This window comes from Mirounga angustirostris, unplaced genomic scaffold (genome assembly GCF_029215605.1).
Source record: "Mirounga angustirostris isolate CCGP_5_RB_7025 unplaced genomic scaffold, mMirAng1.0.hap1 SCAF_4, whole genome shotgun sequence".
NCBI classification, from domain to species: Eukaryota; Metazoa; Chordata; class Mammalia; order Carnivora; family Phocidae; genus Mirounga; species Mirounga angustirostris.
In genome coordinates this window covers 52,153,336-52,168,998 of record NW_026991712.1, presented here as the reverse complement: position 1 = coordinate 52,168,998, position 15,663 = coordinate 52,153,336, and the positions used below count along the sequence as shown (strand labels likewise).

The 15,663-nt window shown below is 39.1% G+C and overlaps 1 protein-coding gene across 2 annotated transcripts in view; it reads right to left on the bottom strand.

Moving 5' to 3' along the window:
* Positions 1 to 5,301: 5,301 nt before the first annotated feature.
* The window catches only part of FABP12 (fatty acid binding protein 12), a 53,977-nt gene continuing 43,615 nt past the window's right edge, over positions 5,302 to 15,663 (bottom strand). For both annotated transcript variants that reach the window (XM_064588159.1, XM_045896318.3), the window contains exons 2-5: positions 10,817 to 10,904; positions 8,693 to 8,865; positions 7,468 to 7,569; positions 5,302 to 5,670 (exon numbers count right to left, since the gene is read on the bottom strand). In XM_064588159.1, coding sequence (XP_064444229.1) covers positions 5,605 to 5,670; positions 7,468 to 7,569; positions 8,693 to 8,865; positions 10,817 to 10,889 — 414 coding nt within the window. In that variant the 5' untranslated portion in view covers positions 10,890 to 10,904 and the 3' untranslated portion in view covers positions 5,302 to 5,604. The remainder of the gene's footprint in view (positions 5,671 to 7,467; positions 7,570 to 8,692; positions 8,866 to 10,816; positions 10,905 to 15,663) is intronic.

Genomic DNA, 15,663 nt, shown 5'->3' with positions numbered 1-15,663 from the left:
TTAAGTTTAGGGGCACCTGGGTGGCTCAGTTGGTTAAGCGACTGCCTTCGGCTCAGGTCATGATCCTGGAGTCCCTGGATCGAGTCCCGCATCGGGCTCACTGCTCGGTAGGGAGTCTGCTTCTCCCTCTGACCCTCCTCCCTCTCATGCTCTCTGTCTCTCATTCTCTCTCTCTCAAATAAATAAATAAAATCTTTAAAAACAACAAAATATAATAATTACTTAAGTTTAATTTGAAAAGAAAAAAGGGAAACAGAGAGAGGAAAAATGAATTAATGAGTATATAGAAATATATAAATACACATATAAATATAAAATAAAATACAAATAAGGAAGAAAATATGTGTAATTGCCACAGGTCTTATTTCCGTCAGTTATGGCATGATAGTACACTGGGGCATTTAGATACCAATTTGGAAGGCATAATACATTAGATGTATACTTTATATTTACATCAAAATAAATCCCAAATGGATTAAAAATTTTGATGTAAAATATAAAACCGTATGAGTAGTAGAAGAAGAGAGGCATGACTATTTGTATATCTTGGGGAGTGGGGGAATTATTGAGCATGACATCTGAGGTGGGCGTCCATTGACTTGTCTGCCCAGCAGCCCGTCTCTTCTGAGGTCCATTGACTTGTCTGCCCAGCAGCCCGTCTCTTCTGAGGTCCATTGACTTGTCTGCCCAGCAGCCCATCTCTTCTGAGGTCCATTGACTTGTCTGCCCAGCAGCCCGTCTCTTCTGAGGGGCTCCCACTGCCCCCTCCCTTCTTTCCACGTCCCACATAAACCTGTGGTTTGAATAGGTGTCTTCTCCTCTGAAGCCATCTTCCTGGCCACAGGGGCTTGTCTAGAGATGAGCTCCTCATCCAAGCTGAGCAAATCACTTCCCTGGCCACCCATCTGGGTCACCTTGAGATTCTTTGCATCCCTCTCTGTTCATGCAACTGAGGAGATTGTATGTTCTAGCGCTGCCTTTGGAGGCATAATAAAAAATAAAGTAAAAAGAATCTCCTGATAGGGCGCCTGGGTGGCTCAGTTGGTTAAGCGACTGCCTTCGGCTCAGGTCATGATCCTAGAGTCCCGGGATCAAGTCCCGCATCGGGCTCCCTGCTCGGCAGGGGGTCGGCTTCTCCCTCTGACCCTCTTCCCTCTCGTGCTCTCTGTCTCTCATTCTCTCTCTCTCAAATAAATAAATAAAATCTTTAAAAAAAAAAAAAAAAGAATCTCCTGATAAGTCTGTCTCATATAGGTGATACGTTAGTCATGGTTTGGCTATTTTCTGCTTTGTAAATCTTCAGCTCCAAAAGGTAATCTTTCTAATCATTTAGGGAATGAGAGTTTAGGTTGGGTTCAGGTTAGTTGTATTAATTATGCATTTAACATAGAAAGACTCTAAAAGAAACTTTCATAACTTCGTGATTTCCGGGGAAGGATTGTGGCTCAATGGTTAAAGAACATGGGCTTGGGGTCCCAAAGACCCACTTTTGAACCCAAGCCCTGGTATTGATCAGCTGAGGAAATTGAGCCTCCCTGAGTCTTAGTTTATACTTTTGTAAATACTTCACAGAAAAGAAAACAAGGCATGCATCAAAAGAGCTAGACAGTGTCTGGCACTTAATAATGACTGAAAAACCAGTGCATTATGATTGTTGTTGTCCTATTTTTTTCATCTCAGATTACTGTCAGCTGAATTATTCAAATAGAACATTATTTTTCCAAATTTGTCTACTTAGAAAATATTCAACTATTCAACATTGTTAACTCTACTGTTTAAATAAAACCAAAATATCCTCCCTTTCTGTAGTAGGTGGTTTTCTGATTTCTATTCTAATATTTTGGCCAAATCTAAATCAAAGAATATGATATTTAAGAACCCAAACTTGGGGCACCTGGGTGGCTCAGTCAGTTAAGTGTATGACTCTTGATTTCGGTTCAGTTCATTACCTCAGGGTTGTGAGATCCAGCCCTGTGTCAGGCTCTGTGCTGGGCATGGAGCCTGCTTAAGATTCTTTCTCTCCTTTTCCCTCTGCCCCCCACTCCCCATTCATGTGCGCTCTCTCTCTTTCTCTGAAAGAAAGAAAGAAAGAAAGAAAGAAAGAAAGAAAGAAAGAAAGAAAGAAAGAAAGAAAGAAAGAAAGAAAGAAAGAAAGAAAGAAAAAAAGAAAGAAAGAGGGCGCCTGGGTGGCTCAGTTGGTTAAGCGACTGCCTTCGGCTCAGGTCATGATCCTGGAATCCCGGGATCGAGTCCCGCATCGGGCTCCCTGCTTGGCAGGGAGTCTGCTTCTCCCTCTGACCCTCCCCCTCTCATGCTCTCTCTCTCTCTCTCATTCTCTCTCTCAAATAAATAAATAAAATCTTAAAAAAAAAAAAGAAAGAAAAGAAAAAAATGCAAAAAACTTCTCTTGGCTTAGGATGAACAGGCTATGCCTCTCTAGGAATAAGTTCACACTCCCTATATATCCTAAATAGTGATTACTGACTTGAACGGAAGTGCATGGAGGCTGCAGCATGGAGGGATGCACTCCCTAAGACAGACGTCCTGATAAGGTGTGCACTAGAGCCCATGTGTGCCTCCCTCGCCAGGCTGTTGTCCACACTCTTACTGCTTCTGCCACCCTTGTTGCTAGTTTTCTTCTCACCTGGGCAAGGCAATTATCTATCCACTAAGAAAGTGTTATTAGATCTTTCTCTCTAGGTGAAAGCATTTGGTTTTTAATCTGTTATTTATAAATTCCTGAGATGAACGTGCCAATGTGATACTTTTTAAACAGATCTCTTCTCTTTCGAGTCAGTCAAGGGCAGGGAACACGACTTAGCTCTCCTTTGATCACCCTTCTCATGCAGTGCTGGGTACATGGTGAATGTGCAGTAAATCCTCAATTACAACATCATACCAAAGCCAAGAGCACTGTGTGTGAAGCTCCCGTATCCACTGACCCTTCAGGTATCAGAGCAGCGCTGGGTTCCATTTCAGGCGGGAGAATGCTTCTTTCCAATTTCTGTGCAACATGCTGTCCCTGGGCCCTGCAGCAGGCTGCTTGGGTGCACAGCATCCACAGGGTGGTGGGAAAATAGCTCCCTCGGCCTCAGCCTGTGATCCTCTCTATCCAGTCCAAGCAGCCAGAGGATGTTTTTCTATGCCTTCCATTATCTTCTTCACCATTTCAGTACCCGAAAAATAAACAAGCACTTCTCGCACTCCCACTGGAGCTCCAAGATCCCCTAATATATCAATTGAGGCAAATAAGCAGTGAACGGGTCACGAGTCCCAACAGTCAAACTCTATGTCATCGCCTGGACCAAGCTGGGCATCCTGCTACAGGTTTTAACGTAAAGGATAGTGGTGCCTGGGTGGCTCAGTCAGTGGAGCGTCAGCCTTCGGCTCGGTCCTGGGATCGAGCCCCCCCATCGGGCTCCCTGCTCAGCGGGAGGCCTGCTTCTTCCCTCTCTCTCCCCCTGCTTGTGCTCTGTCTCTCTCTCTCTCAAATAAATAAATAAATGAAAGCTTTAAAAAAATAAATAAAGGAGGGCGCCTGGGTGGCTCAGATGGTTAAGCGTCTGCCTTCGGCTCAGGTCATGATCCTGGGGTCCTGGGATCGAGTCCCGCATCGGGCTCCCTGCTCCTTGGGAGCCTGCTTCTCCCTCTGCCTCTCTCTCTCTCTCTCTCTGTCTCTCATGAATAAATAAATAAAATCTTTAAAAAAAAATAAAAAATTAAAATAAATAAATAAATAAATAAATAAAGGGAAGCTTGTTTCTTCATTAGTTGGATGTAGTGTTACATTGATCTGTAATTGTACACTGTGAACCTGTTTCTATCTTGATTCCCTCTGTTAACAGCTGTGAGATGAACTATCCAGAAATATGGGTTCTGGTTCCAGGTCCTCCTAAAACCATCAGGGTGCTATGGAAATGTACAGTTTACCCATTTGGGCCCGTCTCTCCATCGACACAATAAAGTGATCAGTCCACGCAGTTCCTGAAATCCCTCCCTGTCCTAAACTGCATAAGGTTCGGTGCTAATAAAACAGAATATTCTCCTTTGCCTTGGCTTTTAGTGTGATGTTAATAGTATGTGTTTTCTATAAAAAAAAGCTTGCTAATATATTAGATTGTCAGTTACTGCTCTAGTTGCAGACCTGTGCATTATTCGCTCACGTACATTGCGGTATAACCTGTGAGACACACGGTGTCCCAGCTAGTTTATTAAAAAATTAATATTTTACCTTTTGACCCCCTTCACCCATTTCTCCCAGTGGATGAAGGGGGTTAAAAGGTAAAAAGAAAAAAAAGGAACTGCAAACTATGATCCAATGAAGCTTCTTTGTTAATTATAAGTTTGATCTAAGCATAAATTTTTACCAATAAGACAGAAAATAGTTTCTTACATACCAATTCTTTTAAGATGGGTAAATGCTTAAGTTAGTACTTCCAATGGTCCTCATCCTATTAATTTTAAATTGTTGCACACTACTAATTTTAGATAATTGCCCTGGTGTGCAAGGAATTGAAAAACACTGAGAGGCTCACAAAATAAATGGTTATGTTAGAAAATGCTCAGTGAAATTAGCATAGATGTTTATAACAAAATTTTTCTTTATAGAGTTCTATTCATATCAGTGCGTGATGTAATAATTTTGACATTAAATTAAAAATTCTGAGCATTTAACACAAAATTCTTTCTTAATACAAATCATCATATACTATAATAAGTTAAATCTGAAATCTGAATCATTCCAAACAGCCTCCAATGTCATTTGATTGTAAGCTCTCTCAGGGCATGGATTCGTCTGTTTTGTTTTCTGATGTGTCTCCAGCACCTATAAAAAGATATTTTTGTTGTTGTTTTTAAAGATTTATTTATTTATTTGAGAGAGAGAGCGTGCACACGAGCATGGTGGGGAGGGGCAGAGGGAGAGAGAATCTCAAGCCGACTCCACGGCTGAGCACAGAGCCCAATGTGGGGCTCAACTCCACAACTCAGAAATCACGAGCCCAAGATTACGACCTGAGCAGAAACCAAGAGTCAGATGCTCAACCAACTGCATCACCCAGGCACCCCAAGAAGATTTTTTTTTTTAAAGATTTTATTTATTTATTTGAGAGAGAGAATGAGATAGAGAGAGCATGAGAGTGGGGAGGGTCAGGGGGAGAAGCAGACTCCCTGCTGAGCAGGGAACCCGATGTGGGACTCGATCCCAGGACTCCAGGATCATGACCTGAGCCGAAGGCAGTCGCTTAACCAACTGAGCCACCCAGGCGCCCCGATTTTTTTTAATTAATACTATTTTCCCAATATAGTGCAGATCATGTTGAATATAAAGGATTGACAAAATATGCCTAATGAGAAAAAAAATCAACATAAAGTGCCTTTCTGAATGAATTAGAGCAGCCTGGAGTTGAACAGGATATATCACGTGGTTTCCCAGAGCTCCCAATACCAAGGTGGTATATAGTACAGCCATATAAAGTAAGCAAACCAGAATTGCCAATGTTTGTGCACAGGCTCTCTCATATTAACAGTTGTAACATTTCACTTTGGAGTTTTATTTAAACAACCTCAGCAGTTTGGATCACAGTTTGGGGGTGCTTAAGAGTTTCAGACTGAGTTTGTTGGTACTCTCTCGTACATCCGAGTGCAGATAACATTGTTCACGGCACTTTCCTAGAAGACAAATGAAGGATGAGACAATTCAGTATTATAGGTGAAACTGACTTTTAGAACAATGCAAACTAAGTACTATCCATACACACATTCTTTAAAAATCTTGAAAAGAGATCTATGTAGACAACTATAGATACCAACTATTTGTTAGCTGATTTTGCTAACAAAGTGGCAAATTGTATGTTATATATGATATATGTGGTTATACATATATATGGTATATATGTAATGTGTGTATATGTATATATACAAAAATGGCAAATCATATATATATGTGGTTTAACATATATGGTATATATGTAATGTGTGTATATATATATACACACAAATGGCAAATCATATATATGGTATATGTGGCGCTATATATATATGTATGACAAATCATATATATGGTATATGTGGTTATACATATATGGTGTGTATATATAATGTGTATGTATTTATGTACAAAAAACAAGGCAAATAGTATAAAATTTGAAGTCTGTTAAAACATTTTAAATGCCTATGGTGAAGCATTTTTGCTAATTTATATAACCTACATTTTTCAAATAATAACATTAAGTTACATTGATGTAGTATTTTATGGTTTTTAGAGCACTAATATATACATGATGGTATTTAATTCTCTCAAAAAAACCATGAAGACAGTCCTACATTTTTGAAGGCAAGTAAACTCAATCTTGGAGAGGATAAATGACTCATCCAAAGTCACAGAAGTACCGAATGGCAGAGATGGAAATGCACATTTTGAATTCTGAATCTATATTCTTCCTACTGAATTAAAAACATATCTGTTTGGTGATTAATGTCATTATAAGGAAAAATAAAATCAAGTATCCTTAGTCTTCCACTTATTACTTTATAAGTAAATGTACTCTTCATTGTTGAAAGAAAAAAAATCCTTACATTAAGAAATGAGGATAGGTTTTTTTTTACTTCCACATAATTCTTACATATTCCCTTAGAACTATTTGATATTATGTCCAAAATTGTCATTTTATTCATTTCAGTGGAACTGGGGGTTTGGGAAGAAGAATCATTGACATATTTCCCTCCATTGTGTAGAAGGGAGAAAGATGACCTGAGAAGCCATCCTCAAAGGGAGCAGAATGGACTCAAAAAAGTATACATTGGAATTAAGCCAGCCTGGGTTTTAATCCCAGCAGCACCATGTTTTTCTTAGGTAATAGCCTTAGGTAAGTCAGTGGCTGACTCTCAGTTTTCTCAACTGTTAAATAAGCTAATTAGTCTTACCTCACAGAATTATTGTGAGGATTAGGTAAATAATATATGAAAACATGCAAACATGGTAGCCACAGAAATGTTAGTTTTTAATTGTGTCAACTCATCCATACACCAAGGAGACACCACTTAAGCTTTGTATTAGTTTAAATTTCCTTTTCATGTGTTTGTTTGGTGTTGAGCTGGAAAACAGTGAGAAATTAATCTTTGTATGGAGCAAAGGATTAGCAACAACTCACAATCCCTGCTGAAATCTTCATTGCACAAATACGTGCTAGTTTTGGCTTATGTGCAAGTCAAAGAATTAGGCGACACAACTTTTTTATTTTCTTTAGCGTTTTAGTTCCTCAACCCATGCGCATTTTATAATATTTATGATCATGCATAAATATTATATCTATTATATTTATCTGCCAATGTCTTCCCCCATTCTTATAAAGCAAGAGAAAAAAGAAAATTACATTGACTTCTATTATTTTATAACAAGCTATTTGAATGATTTTATATACAGGTGTTAGAGCAGGTGACGAAAATAATGACGAACTGCTCACTCACCACCACCATTTTCCCATCGACCAACTTTCTCTTTATGGTGTTCTCTTTGCCATCCCAGTCTTGAACCTGAATCAAAGAGTCCTTATCGAAGGTTACCACACTCTGAAAACAGATGAAACGGAATTCAGCTCAGACTGTCACATTTGAATACCAACATTTTATCAAGGACCAAATCCTTTTCAGCGGTTGTGATATTCTCAGGCAGTTTTGGAATGGTGTTTACAGTTTTATTTATATTTTAAGACTTTGTCAACACTAAATTTGTTGGCTGATTATTCTGAGGGAGGAAAAGTTTTATAAGAATAAAAAGATATTATCTTGAAGAATAAGTAAAACTCTCTTTTCCCTGAGAAATGAAGAGGGGTAGATATCCTATGCCCTCATTTCCTGCCCGCTCTCCACCGCACGCACAGAAACTTCTCCAAACCCACCACAATGCTGAATATGTATACTAAGTTAGAAAGCAGCTCCCATTGTGTTAAGCCACTGGGGCCTGTGGTTAACGTGGTACTGAGGCACAACCTCACCTGAACTGGTTAATATAAGTTTTATTCATTGTAACTTTATCCATAGAAAACTGCTACAAAGTAGGAAGGCAGAACTTTTGTTTCTGAGAGAAGAATCTAAGGAAATGATTCTCAAAATGCGTCTGCTAAGCATCTGCATCAGAAATGTTAGAAATACATAAACCTGAAAATTAAGAGATGTTAAAAAAAAAAACAACCCTGCATATACATAGTCTAGTATTAGACTGGACTGGAAGACTTATCCTATTGCTGAGTGTCATCTCTTATTTTTTCACTCAATCAGCTGTTAAAATAACCCCTAACCTGGAAGAAAGAATAATACCCCATTTATCTAGCATGTATGATGTAATTATGTATTCTTTTAAAATTGGACCTCGAGAATATGAAAAAAAAATAATAAAAATAAAATTTTAACTAAAAAAAAAGAAAAAAGAATGTTAGAAATACACAGAAATACTTCGGGTGCCTACCCCAGACATCAGAGCCTGTGGGGATGGGACCTACAAATAGGCACTTTTCACAAGTGTCACAGGAGATGTGTATGTATATTAAAATTTAAGATCCTCAGATTTAGGCTTTAGCCCAACGTTTATCTAATACAGACTTTGGATGTGTTTGCTATAATTGTTTACATACTTAGAATGATTTCAAATTGACATTCTTATGAAATGTATCTGAAAGAGTGTTGAAGGCCTCACCTTGGTTTTATAGCCCCCTGGTGTGGTTTCCTCAAACTCTTCTCCGAGTTTAAAGGAGATCTCATTATTTTTAAAGATGCTTTTGGTTTTTATAGTGATCAGATCTTCCTGTGTACTGATGGTCACAGTGGGTCTTGCCAGACAGGCAAGTTTCCTGCTGGCTCGTCCTATTCCTGGAAACCAGATGAAAGGACACCATAGTTAAATCTGTTGCTGGCTTTAGAAACCCATGTTCACTGCGTAATTCTTTACTAACGAGGAGGTCTGTGAGTTAAGCAGATTTAATGCTGCATGAATTCAAATATCTGAAGCTAGTAGCACTACCATTATAAGTTAAAATAGGTTATATTTTGCAGAAAAAAAATTAATCTCTAGTTTTGGCTACTGGTTGTCATGTTTCTTTAGCCCAGTAGTTATTGATCTTGTTGGTTCATGACCCTCTTTGAAAATTTTATTAAAGCTCCTATTTTGATAAAATATCTCCCTCTTAGCACATGTTGTGATGAGCACTGGGTGTTATATGCAACCAATGAATCATCGAACACTACATCAAACACTAATGATGGACTATATGTTGGCTAACTGAACATAATAAAAAAAAAATCTCCCTCTTTTAAAATGCACTCATTTATACAGATGAAATACTTTGACATGGTTTATTTAAGATCGTTATCTCTTCACTTATATTCTAATATGTACATATATAGAGTTTGTTTTTTCCATCATGTATTTTTTTATTGTGCTAAAATATAGATAACATAAAATTTATCATTTTAACCATTTTAAAGCATACAATTAAGTGGCAATAGGTACGGGGCGCCTGGGTGGCTCAGTCGTTAAGCATCTGCCCTGGGCTCAGGTCATGATCCCAGGGTCCTGGGATCGAGCCCCACATCGAGCTCCCTGCTCGGCAGGAAGCCTGCTTCTCCCTCTCCCACTCCCCCTGCTTGTGCTCCCTCTCTCACTGTGTCTCTCTCTGTCAAATAAATAAAATCTTAAAAAAAAAAAAAGTGGCATTAGGTACATTCACAATATTATACAACCATCACCACTATATATAGAATTTTTAAAAATATAAATGTTCTATTATAACAATTGTTACTCAACTTACTTTTCCCCATCTCTATATCTTAAAGATTTTCTGTGTCAGTACACATAGATATAAATTTTTGTCATTGCTACATAATATTTTATAGAGTGTATATATTAATATTTATTTCATCTGTCTCCCTCTTGAGGGACATGTTGTTTGTTTCCACTTTTTCTTATTACAAGTAATGCTATAGTGAACATTCTTACACACACAGCTTTATGCAGTACATGTAGGACTATTTTCTAAAGAAATAGCATCACATGTACAACAATACTTAAATTTCTAAGAGAAGATAAGTTGGAGAAACACTCTAATATGATTCATGAATTCATATTGTGAAACATGATAACAAGTTGTGGTGTATTAGATGATAATGATTCCCAAAGATATTTACACCCTAATCCCTAGAACCTGTGAATGTCACTTTATATGCCAAAGGGGATTTTGTAGATATGGTTAACTCAAGGATCTTGAGATAGGGAACTAATCAGCCATGTGGACCCTAAATGTAATCACAATTTCATTATAAGAAACTTCCCTTATAAGAAAAGGAAGAGGGACATCAGACTACAGAAGAGGAGAAGGCAATGTGACAATAGGGGCAGAGATCGGAGTGTGGTGCCCAGACACCAAGGAAGGCCAGCAGCCATCTCAGCTGGGAAACAAGATCTATTCTGAAGATCGTCTAAAGATTTAGAGCAAATCCTTGTAAAAATGATTATTTTTAAAAAATAATTATGACTTTTTGCTTTAAATTATTTATGGAAATAATTTGCCATTTAGTATATGATGCTTATGTGTTTTATCTATGTAAACCCATGGTAAATTACATGAGGGCAAGAATTCTGTCAATTACAAACTAATTTTGCATAGAACTATATCTAGGTCCTGAACCAATTTCTATGTGATTGTTTCTATGTTTCTATTGGAGGGAGGGGCCCAAGATTAATCTGAGACCATACAGACCAAGTTTCTGTGCTATCCAATCTCCCCTTTTTACTGGCTATGATATGCAGGTAAAAATGGCTCACCCAGCTCTTTCATGTATCTTTCAAAATTTTCACAAGAAATGGATTTCCATGTTCCTTGGAGCCGATCAACCATTCTGTCTAAACTGATCTGAAAGAAAAATAGCATCATTAGGATGAGTATGTTATTGTTGCCTGAAATAGTGTTTTTAATACAATTCTTGTGGATAGTACAGAAAAGTCAGGGGGAAAGGTTAGGAACTCTAATCCTTGTCATCTTTTCTTAATATCATCCAGAGCAGGAAAACTCTCAAATGTAAGCTGGTCAAGATGAAAATGGAAACAGTTTTTGGCAAGACCAGGTATAATTTTTCCATCTCTAATTTAGGATCAAAACTAGGTTTATAAATTCTAGTTCCTTCCCTAAGAACGGTGACACACACACACACACACACACAGAGCAATGCATAAGGGGAACTAGGCAGCTATGTTTATGCCCTAGGACACCTGTACTCCAGGTCTTTGTTTCTCTTTCTCTGACCAAGGGTGATCTAGAATAAGCCAATTTATCAGCTGTTTAGAGATCTTATCACACTCTCATTCTTGATAATTTGAACTAAAACCCAGAAAGATTTCATAGATGATTTGGCATTTGAACTAAAAACTTAAATTTAGTGAGGGCTAGAACAATCATTTTAAACCATGTACATATTGAGCAAGAGAATGAAACATAGAAAAAAAAAAGGAAGGAAAGAGGTTGTGTTCACACACACACACACACACACACACACACACACACAGCCTTGTTCCTGATGCTTTTCCAGATGTCAGCTCAATTTCCCATAAGCTTAGAGAGTCATCACTGCCATGAGAACACCAAATATCTTCTTAGTAAATCCCCCTTAATTTAGGCTAGGTTCTGTTCCTTTCAATCTTGACTGAAACACTCTGATGTCCACTGATATCTGTGAGGAATCAGAACAGAGGATAAGGAGTATAATAGGAAATACACCAACTAGAGAAGAGGAGATTTCCAAGGTTAAAAGACAAGCACAGCCTTACACATGCCATCAGCTCTGAGAACATCATTGTTAATTCTAGGCAATGCTTGATGTCCATATGCTAACACAGAGTTACTAAGAAAAACTGAAATTATAAAATTATTTTAAGACAGAAAAGAATAGCATTTTATTAACAATTCCCATTAAAATGTTAAATTTCCAATATCTATAAATATCTGTAAAAGCACTTATCCAGGCCAATGGTCCTACTGATAATTATTCAACTAACACGTATGGAGCACTTAGTATTATATGCCCAATATGAGACTAAGCAATTTTGCATACACCATTGATTTAATGTTCCAACTGTGGTTGAAAAAGATGCCATAGCTTGTTTGATTCTTTTCCTTTCATGTGTTAGGAGGTTTACCATTATGATTTTTTTTACATTAATGTGTACAATTTATAGTTATCCCCACTCAATTGAACAGCATGAGGCTGAAGCCAGTAAATGACTCACCACTGACGGTACTAAAGATATTAAAATTAGGCACTGAAGTTACTAAAATTCCTAGGATTTTTTAAAGAAAATGTCAAATGTGTTGGATGCACACTAATCCTCCAACATAAGGAAATCAACTATTGGAAATCACCTCCTTGAAGAAGATGTCATATTGGGAGCTCAGTATTGGTCTCTATTGCTGGCAGGTTAGACTTTCAGAGAAGTATCAGTAAAATAGAGACCAGGCATGGCCTCCATCTCTGCCCCTGTGGTTCCTCTGTTCATGTGCTCATCATGTCAATTCAAAGACTGGCTGATGTGCACTGGCCTAGTCATGTGTCTGCTTGGTTGCTCCCTGCCTGTTCTGTGATGAATGCTTTCTGGTGTCCATTACTATGTGAGTCAAAAGTCTTCACACACTATGCCCGTTCCCTCAAGTACATCCACATTCCTCGATGCCAAACTTCCTTGACTTCAATTTTTCAGTCCTTTTCCTTCCAGACCCGTGACCAGCCCATCAGAATATTCCCTCTACGCATGCGTATGTCTTCATTCTCACCTCAGCCCACTGCTCCCTCCACACAAAATGAGTAACAGGTGCACCACTCTGAGCTTTGTCCATTGGGACGATTTTTCCTCACCACTGTTTTCAAACCCCCTCCCTCCCCGAGGGTAATTAAACCACTGCCTGTTTTTAACTTGCATTCACACACTAAGCTGACCTGCCCATAAAACATTGTTCAAGCTCTTCTTACTCCTTCAGCTGGTTACATGAGTGCCCCACAAAGTCGAGGAATGATCTGAGGGAGGGTTGCTGGTACACCCGTGGTGGGTGACATGAGGAGCTGGGCTACCTGCTCATGCAGTTACTTCATATATTCTGGTCTTGCTTAGCCTTAATTCCAGATGCACAATTTTGATCTTATTTTGGAATGCTGGGCCTGCCTGAGTCTATGATTCTGTGGGTCTAACAGAACCCAGCTCATAATGGACAGTTCCAGACGCATGGTTACTTGGTGCCTTATAATCAAGAATTCTGTCTCTGCAAGTCCCCAGTAACACACCAGGAACTCTTTTCAAAAGTGTATAAGTTTCTGTTGCAGGTGGCATGGTCTTGCTCCGAAACCCCAGGGGTCTGTGTTATGATGCTTCACTGTGGCTTCATCTCTCCACCACACTGCATATTTTCCCATCACTAATACCTCCAGTGGCTTACGGTTTGCCAGATCATATGGCCCAAGAGGCAGGGCTGCTTGCACTGTAATTCTGACTTTCTGCTCCAGGCCTCATTCAAAGCAGGGAACTATTCCTGTCACCCAGTATATGGGCTGGAGCACATTCCTAGATGTGGAATATGTTGCCACCATAAACCAAAGGATCCTACCAGGAATTTTGTTTCCTTCTTTCTGGTACAAAGGCAAGATGCAGCGATTTCTCTTTTGGAAGAGATGTTCTCACTGCCCTTGACCCAGCTGGATCCCTAAATACAACAGTGGAAGTTCACTCATTTGCCACCAACTTAAACTCCCATACTCTGCAGTGCATACGTCTTGCCAGCGCCTCCAGTATGCTAGCCATTCTTGCTCATCCTCCTGATCAACATGATATGTAGGATATCCAGACAGCTCAGATCTCATCTGATCATATTACACCAGCAGGAGGTAATGTAGGCCCCTAACCTGTAAATGTATATTGTTCCACGTAAATGCAGTTTCTATTCCTTTTTCTGATCTTTTCTTATTGGGATAGACAAGAATGCCATAACATGTACTTGAGGCCATATTAATCTGCTCCAGCAGAGATAACATGACTGGCACAGCAGCCATGATTGGGGTTATTATTGGAGTTTGTAGTAGCCTACAGTCATTCTCCGAGATTCAGTTGGTTTCTGCAGTGGTCAGACTGGTAAATCAAATGGAGCTGTGATGTGGACCACCCCCCTCCCGCCCCCGCCGTTCTTAAGATCCTTTAGAGTAGCATTCATTCCTCCCCATCGTTACCACCAAATACAGTGGATTTTGATGTACCGTCTTAGCCAGGACTGGCAAAGGAATAGGGGACAGAGGGAATTGGGGTGTAGAGGTGCCATTTTAGAAGCTCTCACTTCACCTTCCCCCCTATGATAGCTCCCATTTGGTTTGAATGAGAAGAAGTCAAGGTGGGGTTCCTTCAACAGTCAAACGTGTCAATTCCAATCATATATTTGGAGACCAGAGAGTTGACCCACTGGATGGGTCCACAGACTTACTGGACCTTCTGAGAGCCAGACTTAGGCTGGGATTCTGTTTATTTCAGAGCCTGGCCCCTGGATGCCTCCACTCTACCGTGATGCTTTGAAATCCTATAAGTCAATATAGGATTTTGAGGGTATTCGATATTTGGATATTCCTCTTTCCAAATATTTGGATATTCCTCTTTCCATAGTGTGTATTTTCTCAAGTAAGTATCATAAGTCTCTTTTGAGGAAACTTGCGGAAATTAACACAGTATATTTTTGCCACGGTATTTCAAAATTCTTCCTCCTGTGGACTTAGCCACCTCTTCAGCCAGTGGTTTTTGGGTCTGAAAACTGGCTGAGTTCTGGGATGTGGGCAAAAGATCAAGACTTTCTATTGAGATTACCACCCTTAATCTGCTGTTCATATATATATTCTTGCCTTCTTTTGGTTAATATATTAAGTAACACCCTCACTGGCTAGTCATCTATTTTATCTCTAGGGATATAGTGTTCTCTTAATCATCTCCACATCTCCCTCCAGGTCAAGTCCACTTGGGTGCCCTTCAACTTTCCCTGGTGGTATGGTAGTTTTAACCCCCTGGCTTCTGGCAATAAAATGCTGCTGTTTGGTCCCTGTTGCTTCAGAGTCTCATCATTGCCATTGCTATCAATGAACCAGCTAATAGAGATAGACATAGGTATGGATGATGCATATAGATCTCTATTCTCTTTCTACAGAAAGGTATTTGGGCTATATTGAGCCATAGCAGAAGTACAGGTCTCATAAATTTCCTACAGAAAAAGAGAGAGGAGAACCCCACCATATCAGAGTTTCATACAGTGTTGTGGCATATTGGACTTGGGTTATTTTAACTAAAAATTTGAAGTGTACTGGAGCTGGACAAGGCATAGTGGGCACCCTGTAGAGACAGGCATGCTAAGAAAACGCAAGCCTTACTCATTTGCTATTCATTCAATAAACTTTGAGTATATAGATATCTAGGTATGTAGATATCTAGATATCTATATCTGTATAGTAGAAACGTGGAGAACTGGTTGATATTTTAGACCAGAGGTCAGCAAACTGTGATCTGCGTACCAATTCCTGCCAGCCCCTGTAGATGAAGTATTACTGGAACACAGCCACAGTTATTTCTTTGAATATTATCTAAGGCTGTTTTCACATTAC